Here is a 25,890-nt window from a genome sequence, read left to right on the forward strand (position 1 = left end):
TTGTCCAGAGAAATTGCGGGTGCTTCAGCCTTGGAGGTGTTCAAGGCCAGGCTGGATGGAGCTTTGAGCACCCCGGTCTAGTGAAAGGTGTCCCTGCACAGGGAGAGCGGTTGGAACTAGATGAAATTTAAACTCCCTTCCAACCCAAACCAGTCTATGATTCCCTGACACAGGCAGGTCAGCTCTCCCTCCACAGCGAGGAAGGAGCCTGGCTCCGAGCGCCTCGGTCATGAAACGGGGGCCGGCGGCCCGCCCAGAGAAGGGAGCGCACCCGCGGGCCTCCCACCCCCACGGCCGCGGCACGGACTACAGTTCCCATGTGCCTGCGGGGCGAGCCGACGCGGCCGCCACCATCGCGCGCCCCTGCGCGGGGGCTGCTGGGATATGTAGTAGAGGACGGGAAGAAGATGGCGTCCAAGATGAGCGTGGTGCTGCGGCCGGTAAAGAGTATCGTGGTCCGGTTCTGCCCCTTCGAGCCCAACGTGGAGAGCACGAGGTGAGGGGGCTGCGGGGGTGGCCCTGGCCCCGGCCCCGCTCTGTCCGGGCTCCATGTGTGTAGACGCCCCAGCGCCCTCCGTGCGCCCTTGCTGCGCCCTCCCGGGTGGCGGGTTCCGCGCGTCTCCCGGCGGGCGCGGGGGCTGGCCTTTGGCACCCAGGGCTCATTCCGTGCTGCTGTGCGGAGGGTCTGTGCCCAGCTGCACACCCTTTTTATAGGCGTGTGCACTGAGCTTTGCCAAAGTGCTCAGTGGGTTGCCTCTCAGTGGCTGATCCTGTAGTGAGGGTATGCAACCAGTCCAGATGCTGGTAAAGGGGAAGCGGGGCAACAGCAGCTCCTTTATCCCTGTAATTGTTGGAGAAATTTAAGGGATTGTGCTTCTCCAGCGATGTAGGTTCTGTACCAAACAATTGCAAAATGTCGTTTTGCAATGACTTTACAGGCACACCTACTTTTAAAATGAATTTAGTAACACTTAGAATATCTTCAAGCTGCCAGAATAGCAGCTTAAAGTAGCTGTCATGCATTTCAGAAATCTACAGGAGACCAAAGATGCTCATAAATAAATGCTGTCTGAAACCCAAACAAGAAAACATTGGCAAGCAAATGATGTATAAAGAAAAACGAAAATCACTTTGCTGTTTGTTTTATTATTGTGGCTAACCCAGCTGAGAGAAACACAGAAAGTATATACATTGAAGTTTTACACAGTTCTTTAGTATGCTTTTTACATGTTAGCATATAAGGAATATCAGTTGGGATTTTTAAGAGTGATTCTCTCATAAGAAGTACCTGTCTGAACTTAAGTACAAATCCTGTTTTGTTTATACTTTGTTGCCCAGCAGTATCGAAATATGCAAATTAGTTTTAGAAATATGCTTTAATTTCTGTCTGCAAGATACTTAATATATTAATATATTTTCAGAAATTTTCTCCAATGTATTTACCATAAAAAAATCCAAGCTACTAATACAAACTGTCAAGTGACTGCTGATGTGAGACATGATGGATCTGAACCAGTTGTAGATGTGACGTTTGGTAAGGAGCTTTTTTTTAAACAAATTAAAAACCCCTGGGTTTGTGTTGTTGCAGTGTTATTGTATTCTATATATTTTTTTTTTAACTGTGATTTTTTTTTTTTTGGCTGTGGTCCAAAGTTGTGCTAGAAGTTGTGCAATGGGGAGGAAAAAAGAAAGAGTGTGTCACTAACAGCCTGATATCCAGATAAATGTGTATATATGTCTCTACTACAGTTAGAGCTAAGGGATCTTAGATCCAACAATGACAACTTTGGAGCTGAGTGTACTTTTGTAGTGATGTACTCACATGACCTTGCAGTCAGGTTCAGTTCCAGGAAAGTAAATGTAGCTCTGTTTTTATATAATAATCTGTTTACTTTCTGTAATTTTTTTTGTGTTACCTGTGGTGGAGACATCTCAGTCTTGAGAACAGAAGGTTGAATACCCTTAGTTGCTTATGCAGCTGAGTATCTGTAATTTGAAGGAACTGCTCAGATGGGTGAGGCCATACATGTGCAGATGGACCTGCAGAATGAGGTCAACTATGTACAACAAATTCCTTGGTTTCCTTTGAGGGTATAGTGAGCGGGCAGCGAATTGGTGGTGGAAATTTCATTGGTTCTGGAAGCGTCCCAGATTCTAGGCTATGAACAGATGGCTCTAATCTGCTTTTGTCCTTTTCTCTGGCTGCATCTTTTTTCCTGCTGTGCTCTAATGGACCAATATGTCATGTAGCCCATTAAAGTTTTCATTATTGCTGATTAGTGCTACCCCTTATCTTTCAACTTCCATATTTTTAGTGAATTGGTGGAAATGTCAAAACTGTTGAATGTTCTTTGTTTTGCTTAGGAAAGTCTACCTGTTGCAATGTTAACATTGCTTGTATCTCTCTCCCCCATGCCTCTGTCTTTCCCATTCTTGTGTTGTATTAAGACTAAAGCAGTAAAGCTCTATGTTTTTTCACAGTGCAAACCCAAAGCAGTTTATCTCATTAATGCCAAGACACCTCTAAACCCTTCATTTTATAAGAGCTGATTTTTCTCCAGTGAAGTGTTTGTAGCCCTTGCAGTTGGCAAAGATGGGGCTGGAACGCGGACGCTAGGCATGGTATTTCACTATATGGGTTTGGTTATTGGTTTTGTATTTGCAAATCTTGCAAAATAATTAACTTGGGTACAATACTCAACTACTGCTTCCTGCCTGTTTTAAAATAAATTCTTTCAGAATTTTAGAAATCCTAGTGCTCTCTATTTTTTTGCATTATAACCACCAGATTGTGTGAACAAATTTGTTGTTTTTGCTGAAGAAGTATGTTAAATGGACCACAGACAACTGGCTACTAAAATGCTTAGCCATGTGTGCCTTCCAATGCCTTCTTTGCCTTCTCTGAGATGACTTCAGGGGCATAGTATGAGCCATTCTTATAAAATGTGTTCTTACTATAGGCATACCTAGACAAATGTTTCAGATTTTTCAATAATGCAATGCAGAAGTGAAAACTAAATGCATATTGTGTGCAGTTTCTTTGGTTGTGGTGCATAGTCAGGTTCCTTGGTAGCTGGAGTACTTTCTAATCAGACAAGACAAACAGGGTATTTGGATTTATATGTACAAAACAACTGCACACTAGAGTAGTTGTCACTTTGTACTTCTTAAGATTTTCTTCATTTACAGCTGATGGAGATCGACTGATAATGAAGGGAGCCAACCTGACAACAGGGGAAATGTTAGCAGCATTGAAGTCCAGATGTAATGCAAAAGACCTTAAGGAAGAACAGAAAAACAAGAAGAAGCATCCCTGAAGAATGGAAAAACAACTGTGCTTACATCTACATGTGTTAGAAACAGCAGGCTGCAAAAAAAAAAAAAAAAAGGCTTTTCCTATGCAACAAAATCTGAGATGGCCAAAAGACTTTAAATGTTCCCTGCCTTCCCTTGAAGGAGAACATACTAGATCAACAAATCTTCTAACACTAGTGGGTCAGAGTGGCCAAAGAGGCATGAATGCAACTCTCTAAGCAGCTGCATGTTGGACTAATGTCACATGGATTTGCATATCAATGTGAATAATGCACATTAGCTATTAAATTAATACTGCAATGAAGCCAGATCTCTTTGGACATTATTTCCTACAAAATTTCTGTAAGTGTAATGCAAGAAATTTTTAGAGTGGTTATTATTATTATTTGAAAGCTCTTAAATTTATTAAAAATTTGAAGAAAACTTTTCAAAGTACTCATCATTGACTTAGCTGAGGGACAGCAGGCTGCAAATACAGAGTAGTTTTTGTAATACTATGTTTATAAAACATCTTTTGCTAAGTCCCTACCACTTTCTTCCTCTTTTTTTGAAGGAAGTGGGAAATTTGCTAAGTGTAAATTTAGCTCAGCAATTAAAGTAACAAGGTAGTGGGGCTGTCAAAACACAGTAGAGCTACTCATCCTGCATATAAGTAACTAAGTTCAGCTCAAAGGGAAAGGTAAGTCAGTTTTTTTGATAATTGGAAAAAAGGGCTATCTTTGAAGTTCAGTTTTGTAGTGGTTTTGTCACTCACTTTATGGATATGTTATTAAATATTTTATAAAGATCAAAGGGAGAGCTTTATTTGGTGTTTATAGTCCCATGTCCAACCCTATTATTTATTAAAGTACCTGCTTAGGTGTCTCATCTGTATTGCAAAACTCTGTGGCTTTGGAAGGGTCCATCTCTCCTCAGGCTGTGCAAGCGAAGGTGTCAGCTGCACATGTGTTTCATGTGCATCAGTTTTGTTCATAACAAAAATGTAGTTCCAGTTTCGAGAATTGCAGGTGTGGTACTCTTGAGAGGCTTTAGTTCTACCTGTTGTTAATCAGATGCCTCATTTCTCTAAAAGTAGTACATATATTTCCAAAGTTGACAGCAGATTTAGGACACAAATCTGAAAGTAGTTTTACCTTACTTTTGCCAAGATTATTAAATGGACACTGTCTGTTCTGAAAGCAAGATCATTTTAAATAGCACTGTCAAGGTAATTCTTTGCAAGTTCTTCATTAGAATGTTGAAGTCAAGGTGATGTCTTATGCTGGAGAAGGAGAGCTGTGCTGAAGACATTGGGTGTTTCCCATGTGTTTGCCACAAACAGAAGAGTGTGAGATAAGACGATTCAATGACATTTGGATGTGGGAACAATAGACGTGAATAACTTTATCTGGGATAAATACCTTCTCTGCACTGGAACCCTTTTTTTATTAGGCCACCAGCTCTTCAAAGTGGTTTTGGGGTGCTGAGCTGCTAAACCTGCTACTGAGCTCACTTGTAGCGGAGGGGTTATGAGAACACCGGAAACTGAGAGGATTTTATATCCTGTCAAACTAGAAGACCAAATTGAAATAGGAATGTTCAAAGGACAGGTTGTTTTATTGTTTTATTTTGTTTTGTTTTTCCCACAGTTTAGAATAACATCATATACTATGACTTTACCCGAAAAAGCTTTGCAGGAAGAGGGAGAATTGTTCAAGAGGAAGACCAATGCAGAATTATTGTTCCCCTGGTTAATCATGTATTCATATGCTCAAAAGCTGTCTTACTGTAATATATCAATGATATTTGTGATTTTTTTTTCTTTCTTTGACAGTCTGTACATCAGTGTATAAAACTTGTATTTTAATGTGAAGTGCCTACATCCATCTTAAATAATTAGCCATCCATAAGTGCATAAAGAGTAAAACAGGAGTTAAGTAATTAATAATTAATTCTTAATAATAATTAATTTTTTATAGTGTTTATTTTGGCCCAAGATTGGGACTTACATTTAGGAATAGAAAAGGGAGAAAAATGAAGATCCTAGCAAGTTTTTATCATCAAAATAAATCCCTTCTGTTGTCAAAGAAAGGTATTTTATTTTTTTGCTTTACTAGCATGGATAGGCATCCTACTCTTTAAAAACACACACTTTTGCTAGGTGCTTTCATTTTAATCTACACATGCCCAGCCTTCCTGCTTAGGTTAGGCCAAAGGCCTGCAACGTCGCCATTGAGAGATCACCAACAATTCAGTGGATGAGGTGTAGGCTGGTGCCGGTTTTGCTGTCTGTGCTGGGAGCTGCAGTTTGCAGTGATAAAGCTCTGATACGTTTTGTGCATGAAAAAGAAGTAATGAGTGGGCTTTTAATATGCAACATGTAAAGCAAAACCTACAGGACAGAAAAATCACACTAAAAACGTGCATCCTCAAGACTACAAGATACTGGAGTGATATAAACAAGCAAGATGGGCAAGAAGGCACTCCTCTGGTGATTATTATGCTAATATGTAGAAAATTGCTCTCCCTGTACCATGGAGATAAAGGTAGGAATTTATTTTTCAAGTATGTTAAAGATAATCTGTAATGACTTTCTTCCCTGAGCGTTCAGATAGCTTTGCTGCAGGCTGCTCCTACACTCAGCTCCTGCTGCTGATTGACTGAAACAAAGCTCTGACATCTTCCTGACATGCACAGGCCAGCGCTGGGGATGTACAGGGTATTAAGGTCACTCATGCAGAACAAAGCATGTCTGGGTAAGCATTGACTTTGCATGTTGTTATTCTTTAGCCCACTAATCTTGATTACTGTATCCCACCAAAAATGTGGGTGGCTGCCTAACTATAAAAGGAACTGGAACAGACCCTAAAAAACTGGGATTGCCTAAATGCAAGCACCGTGGCCATGTAGGCTGTCTGATTGCAGGTGATGACATTAAAATGGCTAAATCTCTAATGCCTGGAGATTTAACAATTATTAGAATCATCTTAGATCTTTTCATTGTACAAATGCCTATTTATTTAGACATTCTTATCAGTGCATAGGGAAAATAGTCCTGAAATGGATGAATATGCCATTCAGATAACACAACCTGGCTGAGGTACTCCCTTTTTAATCTCTGCAGCATTGTTTCTAGAAAAAGATAATGGTATTTCTATTAAAGATTTCAAATAGGAGCAGCAGTGTTAGTGAACATTGCAAGTTCTTCACCTCTGCTTGTTTGAATTTTAAATGATCAAGGAGTTTATATGGTATAAGGAAGCCAGAAAAAACCCTCAAAAGTTGAATATCCTGGGACAGTATTTAACAGTTATTAAGATGCTTGGTTTCAAATGTATCTCCTACACCTGTATACACTCTGTGCAGTTTTAAGAATTGCTGTCTCACTGCCCACCTCACCAACTCCATGTGCAACCAGTTTCCCTGGATGCAGGCCCTGCTTATCCATTGAGTGGCTTGGAGTCACATGGAGACCAACATGTTGCCTGTCAGTGATGCCTCTTCCAGATGTGCTTTTCTGCCTTCTCCATCTCTTGGCCTAGTAGTCTTTTTCCTTGTGGTGGTGTTTGATCTCATCCTGTCTCCCCTTTTCCCCTTGGAAAGCCTGAGTCACTCTTTGGAGCCCTTTATATTGTTTGCCAAGAGTGTGCAGTAGCTTCAAGCAGCCAAGGTACTCTGCTGCTGGTAGACCACACCATGTTCTCTGCTTCCTGCTCAGCCTTGCTCTGTAAGCTGATAAATGTTAGGATGGAGCAGCATGAACAGGTAGAAGTGGTACTTTGCTTCGATTAATTTAACAAAAAATGTTCTTTACATTGAGCTGGTGTTCTCAGGATTTTACAAACTAAGGCTGCGCCCAGGGACAGATGTTAGGAGTGTGAAGGCAAAGGAGCTGCTGACCTGTTTTGATCGTATCTCTTGAAGTTCCAAAGTGGTACTTGAAAGCAGAGTTAAGGCAAGCCTAGAGATTCTGCTTGACTTAAAGCGGTTTCCTAGGTACTGGCAGTGTTAATAGCAGGGGTTAATAGCACATCAAACGAGATCTTTGCCTTGTGCTTCACTGGAAGAGGTGTTTGACTTGTTTCCATGTGAAGATTTCTTCCAAGGTAAAATAGCTGGAAAAGTGGACCAGCAGGTCTGTTTGTGAAGGGAATGCTTGGTCAATAGGAGCAAAGCCTGGGAAAGACATCCTTAGTGGACAGATTTTCACAATTCAGACTGACAGTCTCTGCAGGAAGTTCAGAGGACAGGTAGGAGGCAAAGCAGCAGGTTTCTTCCTTACTCAGGCACTACTCCTCTGTTTCTTTTGAACCCTCCACCCTTTTTCAGCAGGGACCAGCTTTACTCTAAAAATAGCATGGTCAGCATGAAAAGCCAGCAAGTTTGTCCTCTCTATAGTTATTTATTTATTTATTTATAGTTCTCTTTTTTTGTAGTTCTTGCATGGATGCATGGAATTGTCTTTTCACTATTGGGAATCTGAGTGGTTCAAGCCACTTGCATGAATAAAAGAAACAATAAATATTTTCATGGAGTTTTTGAAGTATCTTTTAATAGATGAAGATTTATAGAACTTGACTTCAAAATCCACTGGTCAAATGAATTGCAGAGTATTTACTGGGAATGAGAAATTTAAGAATCAGATGATGACTTCTTTCTTTCCTTCAAATAACTAGATTGGTATCAAGTTGAGCTGCACATAAAAGAAAAGGTGGCAGAATCAGTACCAAAAACTTCTGGCAGAAGCACAGGAAAAAATCTGCAATGTAATTTCTTACTTTCTTATGGAGTTTCTCTGGTATAGTTGTTAGATATGTAATATCATATCTTGAGATCGAATCAGGGATGTAAACCCAAATACTGTGAGACTTTTCAAGTCTAGAGAAGCAAACTGGAAAATACCTGCTTGTCCTGCATGGTTGCTTGAGATGCCCAAGGCAAGAATTTTCTTAGAAGACTTGAACACAAGTCATGTAGTCAACCCTCTTGGCAAACTTAGCATGTTGGCAATGAGAATGGGATAATAGTAAAAACTAGCTTTAGCTTCCAAAGGGCTTTCCCCAATTTTATTCTACAGTCCATGAAAAAGGAGGTCTTGACAGGTGAGTCAGAACTGGAAGCTAAGACATTGAGGGCGCCCTGGAGAGCCTCTCTCTTCCTGCTGCGTGCAGGTGTGAGGAGGCTTGTGCTGTTTGGTGAAAAGGAACCCCCATCAACAGTGCCCCAGGTGCTTCACACCTAAGCTCTTGTCACCCCACAATGAAGTCCTTTGGGAGCCCTGGTCAGGTAGACAGCCTACACGTTATTCCTAGCACCCTACTACATGATTTTGGTCAACAGGAAGAGGAGCAATTGCAGCCTCTCTCCAGCTCTCCTGGGAAAGGTGTTGGTATCCACATCACAGTGAGAAGACCTTTCCTCTGTAGACTGTGAGTGTCAGGCTCTGCCCTTCAAATTTCTGTATGATGATGCTCTCCTTTGTGACATCCTGAGAATGAAAAGTATGGTTATAACTCTAAATGAAACCTTGTTTTTTTCCTGAGGTTCCCTTCACAGTGGTTGATCAATATACTTAGTAATAGAACTCTACTTATGATACGCAATCAAAGAAAAAAGCTAAAGCTTTATATGCCCTTTTAAAATCTAGCAGGCACATCTGTACTTTATTGATTCCAAATTTCATAATCTAATTACTCATCATTGGTAGAAATATTTGTTTTATCATTATCTATTCCAAATAATTTTGACATTCTTTGTCCTTGCCCTTATGTCCTTATTGTTCCAGACCACACAGAAAGGACAAAACTCTGGTTTTTATTTGTCTTTATTTAAAGAGATATCATTTGGGATGATTTTTTTGTACATCTGAGGTTTCTAAAAGCCATGCCAGAGTATTTGCTTTCTGAAAGTCTTATCTGTGACCAGGTATTTCCTGCTAATGTGCTTTTGTTTATGTAGATCAAAGGCTTTTTCAGTGCTAAAACTACAGCTATGGAAGATTTGTAGTCACCCTGATCTCTTTTTTAGCATTGTAATGACTATGCTGATTATAAATTCTGAAGATAAATAAAAATATTTTTATTCTAATGTGTGGATGTTTGCTAATCAGGGTAGATGCTGCTGATAAATAAAAGGGCTTTTCAAAGCTTCCAAAGTTAGGCACAAGCTCACATATCTGCAGTCACTGTGACCTGGGCTGGATCTGACATCAGATCATTTTTGTCCAAAATGAGGAAAATGAAGCCTGGAATCCTCTTTTAAGTCACTGCAGGCTTCTGGAGCTTTCTCCCTCATCACTGAGGCAGGCTACAATCAGTGAGCTGTGACACCATTGCCACAGTGAACCTTGCCCTAGAAGCATTTCCCTTTAACCTTGCTTTGAACGTGCTGCTGACAACGTAGAAGAGCTGGTCTCAGGCTGCCGGCGCGCTAATTGCATTATGGTAATGCTCTGTGGCATGAGGAGCACCGCGGCGCTGGTTGGCTTGGCGCTGAACGCCGGCACGCGTGAGCCTGTCCACCCCGGCAGCTGGCTACCCGGGCCAGAGGCAGCAGTCTCCAGATCCACAGCAAGGATTCTTTGGAACCATGCTCCATGCTGCAGAACAAAATGGCTTTGTTTTGACTTAAAAACAAATGTATCACACAAAGCTCACTGATAAAACAGAAGCTATGCCCAGCTCTTTAGCTCAGAGGTAATGAAATGCTGATACGCTGGGAGATCTTGTGCATATTGACATACAAAGGAAAACTTGCAGGTTCATATGTTATTGCTTCATAATCCCTGGTCTAGTATTGCCCAAGCAACCATCTCTTGAGTGGCAAAGCTTCCCTAGGCCAGCTAGGCAACTGTAGCACGTGTTTCATCATGCCTGCCCAGTGATGACATGGCTGGGATGGGAAAACCACACTTGTACAACAAGGAAGCAGAAACAAAGCTGTGCTACCTATGCAATTTTTCCCATCCATGCCTTGGGGGTGAGCAGCTATTATTCATGGACTGCTTTAACTTTTTTCCACAGCTAGGGATAGGCCAAAGAGTAAAATTTGGGCAGCAATGTCCAATTCTTCTGACAATTTTTTAAGGCGTTCTCAAGAGGTACTCTTACCTAAAGGAAGCCCACCACTTAGAAAAGGCAGTCTATATGCATAATATGTCTGTATATTAGAAGGAAAGCGAGATCCTCCCTTACACAGTAGAGCATAGTGCTATCAGATTGGTTTCCCTCCAAGTTAAACATATGGGCAGTTTAATGAGTAAATGTCTAGGGAAAAAGTTACACCTCCTATGGAACCTGATTAGTGATATGTTCCAGATGAGGAGGTGGTGCTCTGCCCTGCCCAAGCAGCAGGAATTGTGGCTCCAAAAGACAAAATATGGCTTAGCTTGCATACAGTAGGTGAATCTATGGCTACGTGAAGAGAAACCTCAAACACTGCTGGCCAGAGCTTCCCAGCTCCCACGTCAGATGAAGCATCACTGCATGACACACATCTGCCCGAAGGAGTAGAATGAAGGTCTCCATGCACTCTTTTGCCTTGGTCTTTTTTTTTTTGCACTTGGTAGTGAAGAACTACCTGTAATATCCTCCCCTCCTACAAGGTGCAAGGGTTTGACTACCCCAGGAAAGCATTCACCCTGGTTAGGCCCAAGCTGCCAAGGTGGTGGTTGCTCCTAAATATGGCTACGTGCTTCCCGTGCAGCTTATTTCCTCGGAAAAATTTACACTTCTCATTGTAAATTTGATTCTCTTTTTCTTGGACAATATATGTCCAATGTGGAAATGAGCAAAACTTCAGAGAATTTATTCTGTCTGCACTGAAACAGTAATATATGGCATAGGAATTCAACACTGTCCATAGGTATGCATGTATTTGCTGCTCCTCTTATGTCTAAAGAGGAGACTACACAAACACAAAAGGTCTGATTGTGATGTCAGCCTCAAACCAGGCAGAAATTGAGATTTACTGGGATGAATCCCTGTGGCTCAAGCACCTCTGGATATCTGAACTTTTTAGTTTGCCTCCCAAAGTAGGAGCCATATTTGGCAAATATATACTGTACTGTCAAGATGAGAAACAATGTATATTTTGTAGCCCAGGCCACTTGTACCTTACCCAGAATGATACATCTCTGGTCCCTATTGTTACTTTATTTGCTGTATGGAAAGTTTCAGCACTATTCTGTTTCAAAGGAGATTTGAGCTGTGGCATTGATGATAATGTAATCCAATAATCCATATCCATATATGGATTGATTAATTTGTAAAACATTAGAACTTTGTAAGAATTGAGTGAGATTTTTCACTGTATCCTAACAATCTGCATTTCAGAAAAGAGAGACAGAAGTCTCTTTTCTTCTTATGTTTTATATGAATTTAGATGCCTAGACCTGAAAAATTTGTAAGGAGAATAAATCAGACCAAATGACTTGTGGGAGGATGCAAAGCTGTAGCAATGTTGTGCACAGGTAGGTAACTGGATCTTCAGGTACTTCAGATCCAGGAATACTGTCTCACCACTAGATGGAAATAGTGGATTTTACTTCTGCTGCATTATCAGCACTTATACCTGACTACCATTTGCACATCATAAGCCATCTGCAGGCAGCACTGCAGAAGTGTGGATCCAGAACTATTTGCTAGTGTACATGGAGTAAAGCCAAGGTTTCTATTTCTAGAAATTGTCCTTGCTTTACAAGACTGAAGGCTTCCTAATTCCTGAAGGATGATTCTATTTGATCCCTAATCTACTGGCTTTTCATTTATCCTTTCTGTAGCCGACCAGAGAACTGCAGGATGGACAGCATGTTGGTTTAACTATCATGAATTAGTCAGGAAACATCACCCTAATTTAACATTTACTCTGAAATCTCTTACATCACACACACACACACACACACACACAAGATTACAAAAAAAAAAGTGGAAGAATGTTGAAAGACTTGTGTTTCAATGTACCTACTTAATAACACAAAAAAGAAGCAGTGTGGCTTGCTGTCTTATGAGCAGACACTATAATGTTGTTTGCATACAAAAATATGCATATAGTCAGAGAAGCAGAAAGTAATTAAAGATAGCTCTGTAGGGAAGGATAGAGGAATTAAAAAAACATGTTAGTTCAAAAATTATCTGTTTATTTTGTGTATGACAAATCCGACTTTCTACAAAAAGCCAGAAACTTGCAGCTGCTCTGTGAAGTTGTATCACAGCAAAGCATAAAGGAAAAAGTCCTCCTTGCTCAAAAACATTTGGCTTTATGGCACCTTCTCATATTGTAAAATGCTGGAACCAGCACAGGACCTACCTTGCTGTCTTCTATGATTTTGACACCTTTATCTCAAATTCCTTCATGAAGGTACTAGCAGAGAAGTGTAATAACAGTTACTGCATAAAAAAACCTCCAGATGCCAGATGTATCTTCACATTTCTCCTTTTCCAGATGGGAGAAAGTAGCTCTGGGCTTAATCCAGTGCGATACAAGGCCAAAAGAGGCAGAGATTGGCATAACCCTGATGCTGGAAACAAATTTTTGGGGTACGTTGGAATCAGGATTTTTGTTGTGACTTAGAAATATCAGCTTCCTCACAAAGTAGGGCAATAAATCTCTCCACTCACCTGACAGAATTTGATAAAAGATTGGTCCAAACCTCACAGGGCATGTTGATGGAGTATATTTTATGATGGTACTTCTGTGCCAGTGTACGGTAGTGGCAGCTGCAGTGTTTTCCTTTAAGAAGTAGGAATTGCAGTTCAATATGGACTAAAACCAAGATACCATATGTCCATTTTTCCAATGCTAAGGCATGAGGTTGCATTCAGGCTTTGATTTTTCTTGTGTACTGCAAACACACACATTAGTTCTGTATTTTGATTGATTTTGTTCGCTAAACTGACCCACAGTGTGTATGTAGCACGCCTCTTCCTGGGTTGCAGCAAGCTATGGATTGCTGTAGTTCAATAATATGTGATGTACCAGTGGGATTTGGGAGTTGTTGGGAAGGCTGGAAATCAAACCAAATAAACTGCTTTGGGATGCTGATGTCTTACTGCTCTGTCTCTGTGCCATATGATGCTACTCTGTTCCTGAATTATCTTTCAAAAAAGCATGATATGTAATATACGATGTAATTTAGCATTGAGAGTCTAAGCAGGAGCTCATGGGCACCGGCACTCAGCACACTGGACTCTTTCACCGCGGTAGGTGCTGGATGGAGTTTGTATTTGAAGGAGCGTTTAGGCCACAGCATCCCTCAGTGTCTCGCCGTTCCTGGGCGCTCCCATGCTGGTGTGCAAAGAGGGGTTGCAGTATGTGTGTGGGTGTGTGCGAGCGTGTGCGTGACTGTGTGCACGTGAGCGTGAGTTTGTGAGTCTGTGTCTGTGTGCGTGTCCGTGTGCGCGTGTGAGTGTGCCTGTCTGTCTGTCTGTCTGTGTGCATGTGTGTGTGCGGGCGTAGGGCGAGCACTGCCGCGGCGTGCCCGCTCATGCCGCCGCGGGCGGGACTCGCCGGGCGGGGGCTCGGCGGGGAAGGGGCCGGGGCGCGGCGGGAGCCCCATTGGCTCTTCCCGGCAGCACATGTTGCCGGCCCCGCTATAAAGGCGGCCGCGGCCTCATTGCAGCCCGTCCTTCTGCCTTCGCGTTTCTACAGGGACGCCGCCAGCTCCAGTGCCGCCGCCATGGCCATCGACGCGTTTTTGGGCAAATGGTGCCTCGTCTCCAGCGAGGGCTTCGAGGAGTACATGAAGGAGCTAGGTAAGAAACCGGCGGCTCCCCGCCCCCAGGAGGGAGGGATGGATGCTGGGATGCCGCCGCGGGGATGTGCTGTCGCTGCCGGCCGGCGAGGCTCTGTCCAAGGTCCGCGGAGAACGCGGTCCCGGAGCCGAGGGCCCGAGGGTGGGATGCAGCCCGGCCGTGAGCCAAGGGTGGGCGGCGGCTGCGGGGATGATGCCGGGATGCTCCGGGATGCAGCGCCGGGGGCTCCGCGCCCTCTCGGCTCCTGTAAGGGAGCGCTGGCCGGCAGCAGACCTTTCCTCCCGGGAGAGCTGCCGCCTCCGGCTCCGCGTCCTAAAGATGTCAGCGAGCCTTTTTGCACCGTAATTGCTGGGAGGCAGGTGTCAGCACCAGCAGGCACCTTCCCGCCGCACAGTGCTGCGCCCTCCCCGCCGCCGCCTCCCTCCGCAGCACCCGGGATTACCAGCCGGTGCCAGCAGCCCGGCTGCGATTAGGCCGGTTCGCTCCTCCCTCACCGGTAATGCCCGGGGAGCCGGGGCTGCCCGGCACGGGGGCTGCGGGGGGCTCGGCGCTGCCCTGGCCTGGAGGGTGGCGGATGCAGCACGGCAGCGCTGTGCCGGGGCTGGGCTGGTTCACCCCGCCTGGGGCGGCCGCACACAGACCTGCTGAGCCGGGGCTACCTCCCCGTGGGGTCACCTTGGGTGTCTCCTCCCGAGAGAGCCAAACTGGATCAGCTGCCTGTGGGTAACCGGCAGCCGGCTGCCCTGCCGGAGGCTATTTGCCTCCTTTCTTCTGTGGGTTGTGGCACCTTTATCTCAGGGGGATGGTCCTGGCTTGTTATCCCTGCGTCCAGGTTGCCCTACATTTTGTAACACGAAGTTACTGGATGAAGAACACACCTAACAGACCAGGAGCCTCATCTGCAAGCTCAGATTTACCACTTTTCTGTGGGCATCCTGGCTGGCAGGTGATAGATACCTGGCAGTGTCTTTATAGCCCAGGAGCTATTATTTTCTGCAATTCATTCACTGATGAAAGCCATGATATTTTCTCAAGAGGCAGAAGATGTAGCCTTATCTTTAGAGGGAGGAGAAGTAATTTAGGTCTTGTGCTCTTCCTGTAAAATACAAAAGGCATCATTGCATTTACACTCTGCAGACAGTGGTGGCTGCAATTACATTTTGGGAGGCCTGTCAGTGATAGGTATGATATGAGACAGCCTTCTGGACTGAACCCTTTGGGAGACTTTGGAGGAAATTCAAGAATTTTAAGCTCAGCTTGGTTGAGCCATGGATTAGGATGCCTTGGTGTTTATGTCCAATGGCCAGACCTAGGCATCTGCCAAGTTGCAACTTCAAAGTAGAAATTAAGTGCTGCAACTGCAGAGCACCTCCCATGTGTAGGCAGCAACTGACTGTTGTTTGGTTTAAGATTTAAATCATAAACCAGTCACTTTTCCCTTTTACATTTGCAATTTAGGCAATTAAATTTACACCAAGTCACGTTTTAGGAGCCAGTCATTTACTGGATTTCACCCTCGCTGCCTACTTGTGAAACTCTCTGCCTTTGATCCTATTGACGCACCATAAATGAGACCATGCAGATTCTTCTCATTCTGTGTAAAAGAACATTTGAGGACAAAGGAGTTGGAATTTCACTTCTTGCCATACAGAAGACATGCAGCTCATCTCTGTTTGGCTGGACCCCAAGCTGTAGCTGATCAAATAACTCTGATTACTCTGGCCTGGATGGCAGTGACAGAGTGTGTGTGGATGTTACTGTGGCAATAATTTCCAATTCTGATCAGAAAAGCTGGATGAGGATGACTGTTTTTTTCCTCTGTGAACTCAAGCTTAAGCCTCTGTCCTGGAATCTCATTTGAGTCTGGAGAAGCAGTGTCTGGAAAGTACTTAATTTCCCTCTCAGGGACTCAGCCCTTACCTGCAAATGCCAGGGCAATGCTGTGCTGATACCTGACAACATTTTTTAACTACACCAGTTGCAGAACGCAGGCACTCACTGACTTGGTGGCACTTTCTGCCCCATTTGGTTGCATATCAATTCATGGTTGAGATCTGCACTTACCAGTTTGATGGATTCCCATTTGTTGCTCGCTACTCTCTTATTTGTATTTTCATCCTTCAGATCAAAAAGATTTAAGCAAACCCCTCTAAGAGTGCATGCAGGGCTGAAGCAGGGTGAATCTGAAAATGAAGAGTTTTGAGGGCTGCTGTCTCCAGATAATGAATTTCCAGCCATTTGCAAATTGCTCATTTTGTTCATTTCTCTGTCTTTTGCATATATGTGTAAGCACTGTTTTTTATGATAGTGATTTTCTAATTCACAAGTCCATACTTTGTAAACAGGATGTAAAATATGAAATTTAATTAAAAATGGCATGTTTGCAATGGTGTACGAAGTAATGGAAGGGTATTTATTGATATAAGTTGAAAGTAAAGTGGATTAATCTGTCAATTAAAAATAATTTGTAGAATTTTAAAGTGTTCAGAATTTGAAGAGAATAATTTTATTTTTGTTTAAGCTTTTGTGTTTATTTTCCTGTTTGCTATTTATTTCTGTTTGAAAAAAAATCAATTCTGAGTTTTGGGATAGCTACAAATCCTCTAGAGGGCAAAATAAATTTAACTTTAACTATCTGAGGAAACAAAAGGGTAACTCTGCAAATAAGCTTTTTTTCCTTCCTCCTCTGTGGAAAATTTAAAACATCCTCTTTCTTTGTGGCTCTTGAGCTTTGATTCTCAAGTGTACTTAAGTGCCTAATTAAATGGGAATTAGGTATTTGAATTCTTGTGTGGCCCTAAGCCTCAGGGTTTAACTGACTTTGTGACACTCTGTGCCTCTCGCCTTGCAGGTGTGGGTATGGCTATGAGAAAAATGGGAAGCATGGCCAAACCAGACGTTTACATTATTAAGGATGGGGACACAATCACCATAAAAACAGAAAGCACCTTCAAAACCTCACAGTTCAGCTTCAAGCTTGGTGAGAAATTTGAGGAAAATACATTAGATGGCAGGAAAACTCAGGTCAGTATACTAGACTTTCTGTTGAAAAAATGCAATTCTTTGTGTGTTTTACAGAGAGAGGTGCTATTTTAAAATCAGTTTTGACATACACACTAACAATACTTTATTTGATGAGCAATTGTCTCTGTAAGTCTCATTGAAATATTTTTTTTAAACCTGGATTAAGCAAATTCCAAAGAGGGAAAATGCTGAAATCAATAGTCTTGTGTATTTTGCTGTTTTCATTTTGTAGTAGAAGCATTTTTTTAGTAAAACTAACAGACCTCTAAATCCCTGTTAAAGCCAAATGCCACTTCATCCTCAGTCTGTGGAAAAAAATGCCATTGATGTTTAATCAGAGGCAATTCAGCCCTAGGGTTAACCTTTCTGCTCTGTCTCATATTTGCATAACAAGAGAGCCTGGTTCAGTGTGGGGTGGGATCATAGACAGCAAGGCAGCCATGTGAATTACAGTCACTAAACTCCAGTTTTAGAAGGCCAAGCATTTCTCCTTGCACCAAGTAGGGAGAATATTTATCCCAAAGGAGGTAAAACACAAAGGATACATCTCATTTCCTCGTGTAAGTGCTCTGTTTATCACCCCCCTCCCTCCAGCCCCACACTTTCAATTCATCTATTACTGCAAGATCAGATAAATGCTACACAAAAGCTCAAAGCCCATGTAACAAAGATGAACAGAGAACATCTTCTGTTCCTGTTAATTGAAATTGTGGGTCAAAGGTCTGTCTGATGCGGGAATGTGTCAGAGCAGTGAGCAGTGAGGGAATGAGCAATGAGTTAGTTACAGTAAGAAGAGGATCAATAAAGTGTTTAAGATAATTTCTCCCTTTGTAGTTGTCAATGATAAAATTACTATTGAATGAGATGGGGTGGGAATCTTTCACTTGGAATAAGGTGTTGGAAAGCCTCAGTGCTGACCAAATGTCATGGGGAAAATACTGATGGTCAGGTTCTTCTTTCAGACCCTTGTCAGCTTTAAAGATGATGGGTCATTGATTCAAGAGCAGGAATGGGATGGCAAGAAGACCACAATAACAAGGAAGCTAGTTGATGGACAATTGGTGGTGGTGAGTTCAGTCCCCAAGTGCTGCTGGTTGGTAGCCTGAAATGTAACTCTAACAGGTGGGCTTTTTTCCCCTGTTAATGTGCACTGAGAGGTAAATTAATAAATCCATCTCTTTATCTTCTAGGAATGTGACATGAATGGTGTCAAGTGTGTTCGAGTCTACCAGAAAGCATGAGGACATCTTCAGGTTCTGTAGGAACTTGCTGCAAACAACTCAGTTCAGTGGACAGAGCTCCTTTTCACTCCGTATTTTCCTTTTCCCCGTTTTCTAGTATTTCAATGGACTGAGTAGCTGAGTGCAATTCTTTTTAAAAGCCGTGATGTAACTATTATGTAACTATTCTGAACTTAGACTATTAAATAAAATTGTCGAATATATGAAGTGGAAATGTTGTTACTATAGTGGAATTTTAAGTGAGGTTTTATAAAAAAAACAATTTGGTTTTAGGCTTTACTACAATCTGCCTTTCAGCACAAGACAATATATGGCAAAGAACAGTTAATAGTAAGCTGAATTTTGACCAACATCCTTACATTTCTAAGATAGTCAAATCTGAAATTGAAACAACTCCAGAGCCCAAACTTTGGATTTTTTTTTTCTAACTTCCATGTTACAAAGTAACTAGAATTGGGAGGGTATAAGTACGAAATAAGTTTAGTTGGTGTTTAAGTAGAGGAATGGATTTTCAGGGTTAGTTTGGTTTTTTGTGTTTTGAACCCACAGTTTTATTTTTATATATATATATACATATATATACATACACACCAGTAAGCCGATGAACATGATAAATCTAAGCAAGCACATACACACCTTTTGGAAAGGAAGCCTTATTTTAAGAAGATTGTTTTCCTAACAAAACTCTTATTCCATGTCTAGGACTATTCTAAAAATTCTTAACCAAAATCTACTGAAATACTGCCTAAAACTTAAAGCCTCATTTTATTTTATTTTTTTTATAACTTGTTTGAAACACCTAGCAATGGAGTTTATATGCTTTGAAGTGCCATAATAAATAATCAGAAATATCAGTGTCTTGACTATTGCTTTTACACTGGTTGGGAAACAGAACCTGTACTGCTACTATTCTTCCAAAGAGTTGTCAGATGAGACAAAAATTAAGAAGTTTTAGGTGAATTTCTGTGATACCAGACACGCATGTCCTAAAAGTGAAACCATTTGGTGACAGGAACGTTTCCATGAATTTGGGAGCCTGGGGACTCATGCGATTGCACAGTTCCTGTTTGCTGCATCTGTCAAGGGAGAATCAGTTGCTGCTTCTGATATTTTAGCTGCTCAGTGCATGTATCATATTACTGAGCTTACTCAAATAGAAAAATCTGTTATTTGGTGTTCATTCTTCTAACCATGGAAAATGACTTCTTCCATGATTTTGGACTATTTATCCTTTTCATAATTTTATGACTACTTATGAGTCATCCCCTTACCTCTGTCATCTGAAAGCATTTCTTGCTAGAGAATATTCCTTGCAATTTCTTTCCATGGCTTCTTTTTGAGTTGTCATTTTTCATATTATTTCCTAGCAATATTTTTCCTCGTTTTAATATGAACCCTAAAGATATAGGGTATATTCTTATAAAGACATTAGAAATAGAAGGAATCTACCCATAGAAGTAATATGGAAAACAAACTGATCTGATAAGGGACCTACAACGTGTCAGATCAGAAAGACACTAAACAGCAGCAGTAGAATGGGTGCAGCAATCCATTGTGGAGGTGTGATATGAAAATCCTGCCTCCCTTCCTAAAGAGACAGAGTTAATGCTTTCAACTGGGCATTATGCCTTCTTTGAGGTCACTGGTCTGTCACCCCTGCTTGTTTACTCTTCTGATCCTGGGTAGTGTTAATTGTTTATCTTTCATTTGAATGGAAAAACAGTCCAATGTCTTTTATAGGACATCTGTTTTGATTACAATGAGATCACTTCTTGTAAAACAAAAGGCAGAAGAGTATCTTTTTAGAGTTATTTCCTTTGGAAACAAGGCTTATAAAGTCTGTGTATCTGTGCTCTCCAAATTCAGCCACATGTGAAGTAGAGGCTAGAGGTCCTAAAGATAACTATTCTTCCACAAATGTTGTGAAAATAGGTGGCCTGATGAAGGAGGTGGACCATTAAAGTACCTTGATGATGGAAAGACTTCACATGGAAGTGACATTTTGACATTAAATGGAAGAAAAACATAACAAGGTCTCTTGGCACACATAAGAAGTTATCTTAAGCACAGAAGCTGACCAATGGTAAGAGGCAGATCAAGAGGAAACTGGAATTCTTTAGAGCTAATTCTCCAGAACTACTAAGGCTCACATATTTATTTGCTTTATTTTGATGTTAGCTTCAGCCTCAGCTGCTGGTAACTTCAATGTAAGTATGCTGTGACCCAGAACCACCATATATACAACCTGTTGTGTTAGATTAGATCATGCACTTAAAATGGATTTATAATGCACAAGACTTGAAAATATATTTAGTTTCCAGTTTCCTCCTATTATTTATCATGCATGAAAAAAGCTTCACTCACGAGTGTGTACACACAATATTCTCATCAGTGCAAAATAACCAATTTTGCTGACATTTGAATTACTATAGTCCACTGTATCAAGTAAGATGGCAGAAAATAAGACTTCTGAGTACAACTGAAAAAGAAGAAGTTGTGCATTATCCAGCCAGGACTGCTTTATAATGCTAAAGAAATAAATAATAATAATAGTTTTGTTGTGACATTTTAGTGCACATTTTTCAAAATACTTTGGAGGGATGAAAGAATCATGTTCAGCAAATTAAGCTGCAAGTAGAACTTGCTCAAAGAGAAGCAGTGCGCATATCCAACACATGTTCATTTAAAGTCACGAGCAGTTTCCAATTTATATCTTTAAATTTCACTATCTTCTCAATTTGATGTAGTTCTGCTGTTCTCATGGAAGGGGTTGCTGTTTGTGTTTTTGTTTGTTTGTTGGTGAGTGGGTGGGTAGGTGGAGTTTTTTTTGGTGGTGAGGTGGGATAAAGGAGTAGAAAATGAAGTTGTTTAGCAATTTAGATCTGATAATCCACCACATTAGGGAAGTCTCTTGTTTGAGCTTTCCAGGAACACAATTGAAACGGCACTGTGCTTTGTGGAGAGTGTACTGGCTCTGTATAATGCTCAGACTCAAGGATTTTCCTGTTATGGTTTGGTTTTATGATTTATTTCAAAATTGTTATCCTACTCTGTCTGCAATCTCTGCAATTAATCCTGGCTTTTCCTCTTCCTCTCCCCTTCCTACCTCACACATGCCCTCCAGATCAAAGTATTCTAAAAAACAAAGTCAATGGTAGGAAACATCTCAGTTTTCTGAGGTTATGGTCCCACTGTTAGCTGTCAGCTGTCCAGAAGAAAAGAAATGCTTATTTCTTCAGGTGTGAAGATCAAGTGTAGGAAGACAGTTTTTGCTCTGTGGGCTATATTAACTGAGACTCAAACATCTGAAAAGCAAATTAATCGTTGAACAGGCAGTCTTCCTTTTTTTTTTTTTTTTTTTTTTTTTTGGTTCAGATTAAGACTTAGAAATCTAGTATTGGATAAACCACCTTATCTACTTCTACATAATATTATGTCCTGTGAATTCTATTGCTTCCTAAAGCAGTCCATTTAAAGTAACTCTTATTAAGGTCAGATGCTGAAAATCAGTGTCCTGTAAACATTTTTCAGGGTCCTAAGAGACCTGGGTCCCTGCCCAGAATCCTGATTTCAGCTCAACCTGGAGTGTCAAAACTAATTTCTATGAAGGAACTGCCATATTGTTTATATTCTACATAAAATGGTTTAATAAAAATAAAAGCAGTCATGCAGACCAGTTCCACTCAGACCTTTGTTGGTGACTCCTTCCCTGCCTGAGTACGTGCTGACACAATGAATGGATTAGAAACCTCTGCGCTATGTTGATTATTTGTGATCACAGGGAAAAAAACTCCCAGTGTGAGAGTGTGTGGGAGCAAGTTAACATATATTAATTATTGTTTGATGCCTACTTTCAGTCCCATTGTTCAGCCCTGAGAGGATTTAGCACTATTTTCATAGGTTTTGGAGAAAATCCAGCATCTGTGTAAACACATTTTTGTCCCATGGTTCTTCTAGCTTTGGCTTTTCAGTCCTTGTACATCAAATTAAGTTTCTGTTGACACTTCCCAGAATGGTTTTACTTCATACTATTATTTCAGAGGAAAAGGAAACACTATGAGAGACCCTGCTCCCAAGAGTGAATTTGGCTTCCTTTCCAGCAAAAATGTTTTCAAAATCAAATCCCTCTACCAGGTGGTCTTCATTATATTCTGAAGATATTTACATGTGAAGTTCATCATAGTTTCAGAAGAAATGTAAAGTTTCAGCAACACATACAACCTAGAACCAGTTTCAGACAACGTCCCACAAAAATCTCCTGAATCCCAAATAGTATGGTTGACATTTTAAATTAAATAACATGTTTGTTATTAATCACAGATGTGCACTCTGAAATTAAATGCCAGAAGACAAATATCCCAGTCTGAGGACCATGCATACCACTTATCTAGGACTGGGCTTTTGCTCCCCCACACAAAGCATCTGCTTGCCTTGGGAATTCCTGCTTAAAATCATTGAGTCTACCTTCAGAAAAGGCATTAGTCAGCTAAGGGTGAGCTCAGCTCATTGTGCAGTGCAAGTGTCCAACAGAAAACTGTGGTACTGAGTGCAATTTTAAAGCTGGGATGGCAGTGAGTTGCTGCTGCATACCCCAGGGGCATTCTTGCACCGTGGCTTGAGTGTCTGTGGCATGGTCTTCTGGGGCCATGTGATATAGTCCTGTGTGGTGATCAGCAAATTCATAAGCATAAAGAATAGGATGGCCTGCATGGCTTGACCTCAAGGGAAACCTTGAACTGAGATCAGAGAGTCCATGACAGCGAGTTTCGGGAAACTCCTAGACTACAAAGGCTCCTTGGGTACATAGAAAGTTGAGCTGAAGGGAACTCAGATTGACTCTTCACTCTAGAAATTATGGTCAGGCCTTGTTATGGCTTTGCAATTTAATTCTATAAGAAGCAGTAGAGTATACCAGTAGGAATTATTCCTATTTTATTGCGTAGTCTAATTAGGCAAAGTATCATTAATACTATCTCTTAAACTGTGTAAAGCAGTATCTGATACTGGAATTTGCTCTGAGTGCTTTCTATTGCCTCACCTCATTCTCCTAAAACACCTTGCTTTGTAAAGATTTGGTTGCATGTAAATAAAGTTCAGAAAATGAGATGTTTCTATTCTTTCACATTTATATTTTTCTATTGGTGAGATGGAGAATGAAAATGCAAGGTGCATTTCTCTGCCGGGGGTATTGTTTGAATAATTGTATTCTTTTTGCCCACTTCATGGAATATGGTCCTTCTGTAAAGGACTAGCTTAACTGTTGGCTGCTTTTCTGAAACTGTTGGCTGCTTTTCTCCCATGACAGAGGAAAGGAAGCCAATTGAATAGAACAGAAATCACAGACGCCTCAGTGCCTTAACATCCTCACTTCTCTTTCCCCTTGTTAGCACAACACAATCCATGCTTATCTGAGCCTGAACATTATCCCTCTGTATGCTCACTTTCTTCATAAAGATTATTCTTTTTTTTTCCTATTTTATTTTAGGATTATCGGGTCTCTTAGATTCAGCTTCTGAACCTCCAGCTGCTGTGGTAAACTGGAACAGGGATTAAGAAAGATAAGAATTAATACGTGTATCTTGTCCAGTCTCTCCCTTTTTATTTTTTTTAAGCTTGTTTTCTTCACTCAGTTTTTCAGCACCAAGAGAATGACAAAAACTAAGTGCACAACTTCCCACTTCAACTACATGCAATCCATGGCAGCCATCTTGAAAGTCTGATTTTAAAGCAGCAAATGTCTAAGCAATATTAGCTAAAGATTTAATTGTTTCCACATGCTCTTTGTTCTTATGCTTGTACTGAAGTGGTCATAAGCAGAATTTTCTTCAGTATTTACTCACTGTTGTCCTGACCTAAGAAAGTGGATAGATATGTATTTATCCAAAAAGCAAACCTCTGCTGAATTTATTTTTTCTAAACAGTGACAGTTTTACTAATTTCTGAATGTAATCTGTGATAATCAAATGAAGTAAACAACTTAATCTGAAAAGATCTGTTTCCTTTATTAATCTGTCAGCTAAAGCTCCACAGACCTGGAAAAATTTCATCACATCCGGATGGAACTGGAACTCAAGTTTCAAGTTGGAATGCAAAAATTTATAGCTTAATTTTTGATTTTTGCCTTGTTATTATCTTAATGTACAGGGTTCTGAGATTTTCCCTCATGTTTTAGATCTGCTCCCAGTTAGTTATGTCTGTCAAATATACATTACTTTGGGAAGTTACTCAATTATATCCTTACCCTGTGATCAATGTTTAAGACACAGATATAGGTCTGCAGAAGAGAAGGAAAGAACAATTCAAATTAATTATACTTTGATTTAATATAATCAAAATAATAAGTCTGTGAAGAAAGGTTTCCCCTGAGATTTTTCTGTTACAGAAAACACAAATCTGAAAAATTACCTATCCTTGGAAAATAAAGTCTACCAAACCTTTAGGAATGTTTAAAATATCTTAGATAAAGCTGTGAAAACTCAGGTCATCAGCCATAGCTCTAATTCATGTAGATAGTTACTTATTTGGGAGTGGCTAGATATCCCTCCTTGTGATTAAAAACACTGTCTGTGTGAGAGGTTGTCCAGACATCTACTGGAATTTCCCTTTCCCCCAGCTGATAATCCTTCTGGTCAGCTGTGTCTTTGTTCCACTGTAATTGACTATTTTCTTAGACATAAAATCAATTTTTTTTTTTCTATTTAGTGAGATTTCTGTGGTTGTGTTGTACTCATGTCTTTAAATTTCAGGAGATGCTTTGCACTTTTCCATAATTTCTTCTATAGATTTTACTAGAGAGTTAACTTCTGCTTTGAGGCTGAATCATAGTGAATTGGATTTCTGAGCTGGATTCCTGCTAAAATCAAGAGCTAAGTGTATTTATTGTAGAGGCACTGAGAGCATCTTGTGAAGCAACAGCCTTCAATATCAAGGGAAAGCCTTGCATTACTACAGTATGATTGGATTAGGCTTTAGTAACTGAAAACTAATATTAGAAATCAAGAATGAATAATTAATTTTAAGAAACATTACTGACTCTAGAAATTATAAAAATTTCCTTCTTGATGTTTGTAATACTTATGATGGGAATAGAGTTCACTGGGAACACAATTTGAGTGGCACATAAAGTTTGATAGATTCATATATTCACTTATTTATTTTGATGAGCCTAGTAAAGCAGAAAGGAGAGATCACTGTTTCTGGTATGGTTTTATTATGCTCTCACTGTCTTATCCTTGGAATAAAAAATAGCATGTGGAATTGAGCAGAGAACAAAACTTTTTTATTCTCTTGGTGTTATTCTTATTTAATTACCTTATTATAGAGAAAATATTTTCCTTACTTGCCTTCAATATTATCAACAGATTTTAGTAGGAAGACTACGTAGTTGTGTCAGAATATTCAGTTAACATTTCACTGTTAACTTTGATCTATTTTTTTTTTCTTTAATTTAATGCTTATTGGGACATCTTTTGAAGAGAACACCAATAAAACAGGTTGTAGAATATCATGCCTGTACAGTCATGTCACAGAAAAGAAGGCTGTAATTAATTTTTGACTACCTTATACAATGGGCTGTTATC

The 25,890-nt window shown here is 40.7% G+C and overlaps 2 protein-coding genes across 2 annotated transcripts; both read left to right on the forward strand.

The window, feature by feature from the left end:
- Positions 1–382: 382 nt before the first annotated feature.
- MRPL53 (mitochondrial ribosomal protein L53) lies at positions 383–3,619 on the forward strand. Its single transcript, XM_069005001.1, has 3 exons — positions 383–496; positions 1,422–1,534; positions 3,190–3,619. Exons 1-3 carry the CDS (start codon positions 408–410, stop codon positions 3,315–3,317), a joined length of 330 nt encoding a protein of 109 aa, XP_068861102.1. The 5' UTR covers positions 383–407; the 3' UTR covers positions 3,318–3,619.
- A 10,110-nt stretch (positions 3,620–13,729) lies between these two features.
- Positions 13,730–19,161, forward strand: LOC138105253 (fatty acid-binding protein 5). The gene is made up of 4 exons (XM_069005002.1): positions 13,730–14,045; positions 16,897–17,069; positions 18,032–18,136; positions 18,260–19,161. Exons 1-4 carry the CDS (start codon positions 13,730–13,732, stop codon positions 18,308–18,310), a joined length of 645 nt encoding a protein of 214 aa, XP_068861103.1. The 3' UTR covers positions 18,311–19,161.
- The last annotated feature ends 6,729 nt before the right edge of the window (positions 19,162–25,890 follow it).

The sequence above is a fragment of the Aphelocoma coerulescens genome, chromosome 2, assembly GCF_041296385.1.
Source record: "Aphelocoma coerulescens isolate FSJ_1873_10779 chromosome 2, UR_Acoe_1.0, whole genome shotgun sequence".
Lineage (NCBI taxonomy): Eukaryota > Metazoa > Chordata > Aves > Passeriformes > Corvidae > Aphelocoma > Aphelocoma coerulescens.

What these genes read in the sequence shown, in the direction of transcription:
- LOC138105253 (XM_069005002.1), top strand. Translation starts at nt 13,730, where the DNA reads ATGTGTGTGTGCGGGCGTAGGGCGAGCACTGCCGCGGCGTGCCCGCTC. An exon ending in GGAGTACATGAAGGAGCTAG is followed by an intron (nt 14,046 to 16,896) that starts GTAAGAAACCGG and finishes CTCGCCTTGCAG; the next exon opens with GTGTGGGTATGGCTATGAGA. An exon ending in TTGATGGACAATTGGTGGTG is followed by an intron (nt 18,137 to 18,259) that starts GTGAGTTCAGTC and finishes TTTATCTTCTAG; the next exon opens with GAATGTGACATGAATGGTGT.
- MRPL53 (XM_069005001.1), top strand. Translation starts at nt 408, where the DNA reads ATGGCGTCCAAGATGAGCGTGGTGCTGCGGCCGGTAAAGAGTATCGTG. An exon ending in CCCAACGTGGAGAGCACGAG is followed by an intron (nt 497 to 1,421) that starts GTGAGGGGGCTG and finishes ATATATTTTCAG; the next exon opens with AAATTTTCTCCAATGTATTT. An exon ending in AGTTGTAGATGTGACGTTTG is followed by an intron (nt 1,535 to 3,189) that starts GTAAGGAGCTTT and finishes CTTCATTTACAG; the next exon opens with CTGATGGAGATCGACTGATA.